The 3,838-nt window shown below is 37.6% G+C and overlaps 1 protein-coding gene across 1 annotated transcript; it reads left to right on the top strand.

The window, feature by feature from the left end:
• The first annotated feature begins 1,105 nt into the window (after nt 1-1,105).
• cd40lg (CD40 ligand) lies at nt 1,106-2,490 on the top strand. The gene is made up of 4 exons (XM_063486062.1): nt 1,106-1,322; nt 1,668-1,695; nt 1,796-1,897; nt 2,001-2,490. The coding sequence occupies exons 1-4, from the start codon at nt 1,125-1,127 to the stop codon at nt 2,369-2,371; spliced, it is 699 nt and encodes a 232-aa protein (XP_063342132.1). The 5' UTR covers nt 1,106-1,124; the 3' UTR covers nt 2,372-2,490.
• The last annotated feature ends 1,348 nt before the right edge of the window (nt 2,491-3,838 follow it).

Below are 3,838 nucleotides of genomic sequence, written 5' to 3' on the forward strand. Positions count from 1 at the left end.
AAGTCCCTGGGTAACTTTAACTCATATTAGGCTTTTAATCCCAATCACTTATCACGATCACTTATTGTATATTTTCAGCCACTTGTTTTGGAGATGAAACATTCACTGTCTAATAGCAACTTACACAGGGACATGCTGCACTGTCTCTGTAACTCTGTAAGCAACTGTATGAACCCCACATTAAACAGTTTTCACTTTAGCTTAACCAACATGTGTGGGCTAAAAAAAAAAAAAAAAAAAGTCAATGGTAGGTCTCATTCCAGACAAATCCGCTACCACAACTAAGCACATTTCACATATCCTGCGGTCGTTAACAGTGTTGTATATCTAAATGGACACGCCATGGTGTGAACTGTAGCCAGTAAACTCTCAACAGATTAAACTTGAGTTTAAGTTTGAGTTTGGTCTGTGCATTCAGTTCGTCAACATGAATTAAAGTTAGGTTGAAGTTAAAAATTAACCAAAATTAACCGTGATGATCCTGTGGTTACACAGCTAACTTTAATCTTTACTCCAGTGAACAATAGCACTAGTGTTTAGAAGGAATAGCTCAGTATATATAATGCTCTAGATATAGTGTTACATTTGTCTGCTTCTGACATTTAGGCTGACCAGATAATTTCCAGATATAGTCTGTGAGAAAGATGTGAAAATAAATGGTGTGAAAATACTACTGAACTCTTAATATAGATCTTTGTGTCTCTGTGTATGTGTGACTATGTGTGTGTGCCATGTGATATCAAGTACTTTAAAATACCTTTTAATGTTATAACAGCTTATATACAAAATTGAAACAGTTTATGGGGATTTGGTTTTGTGGGCCAAAAAAGTGAAAGTAGTATCAGCTAAGTGCACAAGTTCACATAACAATCACATTACAATGTGCAGCATTATAGACATGCTATAGCTGACACAAAGGAAAATGCAGTGAGGGTTTTTTAAACCAACATGCACACCACATGTATTCACCAAGTGACATTGCAAAGACATCTGCATGTCAAAGAACTGAGACCTTCCAGGAAGTAGTCAGACATAAACTCAGATGCTTGAGAGAGGAGCAGTTCAAAAGCGCATGGGATGTCACGGACGTCAGGCCTCTGCAGCTGTCACCGCTCTGCTCTATCATGATCAACACTTACCAGACCAGCCTGGCTCCACCACCGGTGCCTCCACGCAGCAGGTCCCAGCCAGTCCTCATCCCAGCTTCACTTCCATCGCAGGGCCACAACAAGGTTCTCGTCCGGTTCTTGGTTGGCGTAGTGGTGCTGCATTTATTTCTTTCACTTGCAGGATTCTTCTACCTGTACTACCATGAACATATGGTAAATCATTTTTTTCTCATTCACTTTGGACCCATTGTATAAAACTGACAGCTTAAACAAAACCAAAATTAACAGTTAAACTCAAAATTCTATTTTCTTCTTATTACATTTTAACATGACTATATACTAAAATAATTCAGCTTTATTTTAAAACAGGGAAGTTAAGTATGCAGAATTGATTAGATCTTTTGGTTCACACATTTTTTTTTTGCTGTGTATAATTTTAACTGGCTAATTTGACTGCATTTAAAAGATAGGAAATGCTGGCGAGGTGTGCTTATGAAAACTTCCCTTCAGTAAGTTCTTTTGCCCATTTCTTATGTTCTACTTTTTTCTTCACTACAGGAAAAACATTTCTCAGCTGAAGATAGAGGTATATTCAGTTCAATCAATACATTTTATATATTAAATAGAAAATAAAAAGATGTAATGGCATTAATTTCTTTAAAAAATTGTTCTCTCCTTTTTTTAAGATGGATTGCCCTCATCTCAAAAGCAGGAAATGGACAAACAGGACACCTTCTATAAAGCCTTAGCACGCATGGCAGTTAAGCGAACTGAAGGAAAGAAATCATGTAAGAATATTACACATTTTTTTCTTTTAAATAAAAAAAATACAGTAACAAGTTATCAAAAATCTATTAATGAGTGTTTACTTAAACTTCTTTGTCTCTCCAGCGGGTTGTCTTCAGTGGGACACGACGCACTCTGTTCTTAGAGGCATCAACTATTATGAACAGATTTGGCTCACTATTCCAGAGACTGGTTTTTACTACGTCTACTCCAGAGTGACCTTCTCCAAGGGCGATTCTACGATCCCACTAGTCAGCATGGTCAAGCTGAGGAAGAACGAGGCAGATAAAACTATAGAGGATGTAATGAAGGCCTACTGCTACCTGGAGAGCACAAAGAATCCTCACATGTGCACAGCCGCTCAGGGAGATCTGATCCTACTGGAGAAAGGAAACCAACTGAGTCTCTGGGTACAAGACCTCTCACTGGTGGACTATGAAGAAGGCGCAACAAGCTTTGGGATATACAAACTATAAGACTCATACATGGACACATGCATAGAAAAAAACTGAAGAATGGGATCTCGTGGATTTATCTACAAAAACACTTTTGAATTGGCTGGCTCAAACATCTTCGTGGATTAGTTTGGATTTGAGAGACATAATTTATTACACCAGATATTTTTTTAGTTATTTTTGTTTTTGTATTGATTAGTAAAATGTTGTATTTATTGATGTAAATAGATTGTGAAATGAAACTGATATTTAATCTGAAACATTTATACTCTTCTCAGTTTTTCTTGCATCAACCTCACATCAGGAATGAGTTACATTTAAAGGACACGCACACATTACACTGAAACATCCAAACTAATGAACCACAGGTTTAGTGGTTTAAGGATGAAGGTGCCAAGGTTATACGTGTATGAGCTACATTATCCCACCATGAGGTATATTTTCAAAATATTTTAAGTGGTCATAAGGAAACACCTTCGGGAATAAGTCCTAAAAATTGAATTTCCTTAATGTAATGATGGTTACTTTAACAGGTGTAAAAACACCAAGATTCATCACCAGTAAAACCCCTGATGCTTATCATGTTCTAGGTTAGTGTGCACCACTATGGTTTTCAATTTCTAGGACACCAACAAACCACAAAGAGAAGCTGCAGTTTCTCACATCGCCAAATGGGACCACTTAAGGTACAGGCTACCCACCAATTTCAGTGGTAAGAGAGGAAGCAAAGAACCAGTGGTTTAAGCAGAATTTCCAGTCTGCTGCATATTTATCATTTAAATTCCCTCCCATGCAGCCAGCAGTTATTTTGATAAATGGGGCATGAACCTTCAATCAGACTCTCAAAACTTGCAGTGTATAATTCAAAAATCCAAAGTTCCCCACTTCAGTTTGAAATACAGTAATCTTAATGACAACCATTACATATCAAATACAGTTCAGACTGTCCAAAGACCATTTCGATTTTAGAATTCAAACCTGAAGACTATTGCTCTCCAGTTCCGAGTGATTTTACTCTAACCTGTCTGGTGACTACGGGTTTTTTTGTTTGTTTGTTTGTGTTTTTCAACTGTAACCTGTCTAGTGTAAGTTCTTTTTTTAATACTGTAAATGATGAGTAATATAAAATTCTACCAAACACCCTCAACACCTTAGACATAACAAAACCTACCACACTGTCACTGTCACGGTGGAGTACAAGAGCATGGAAAGTGTGAATCTCTATGGAGGTGTACAAAGTTGCAGAGGAGGTACATTCTTAGAGAATGTCATCTATTCTAGTCACTCCTTCCATCCTGTTTCTCACTACCGCATCTGAGCAACATGCAAACTCCTGAACCACACACATGATGAACACAGCATGGAAAAGCCTATCTCTGTGGATTTCCAGTGTGAATGAAGGAACGCTGTTCGTGCCGTTAGTAGAAATCTTAAGGAGTTTTCCGTTACTCACTTGGATAAATCAATACCAAATGCTGAGCTCCACGT

This window comes from Pelmatolapia mariae, linkage group LG2 (genome assembly GCF_036321145.2).
Source record: "Pelmatolapia mariae isolate MD_Pm_ZW linkage group LG2, Pm_UMD_F_2, whole genome shotgun sequence".
Taxonomy (NCBI): domain Eukaryota; kingdom Metazoa; phylum Chordata; class Actinopteri; order Cichliformes; family Cichlidae; genus Pelmatolapia; species Pelmatolapia mariae.

Bases quoted from the DNA above. Each gene is read 5' to 3' on its own strand.
- cd40lg (XM_063486062.1), top strand. From the start codon at position 1,125: ATGATCAACACTTACCAGACCAGCCTGGCTCCACCACCGGTGCCTCCA. The intron at 1,696-1,795 runs GTATATTCAGTT...CCTTTTTTTAAG, and splicing joins TTTCTCAGCTGAAGATAGAG to ATGGATTGCCCTCATCTCAA. The intron at 1,898-2,000 runs GTAAGAATATTA...TTGTCTCTCCAG, and splicing joins AACTGAAGGAAAGAAATCAT to CGGGTTGTCTTCAGTGGGAC.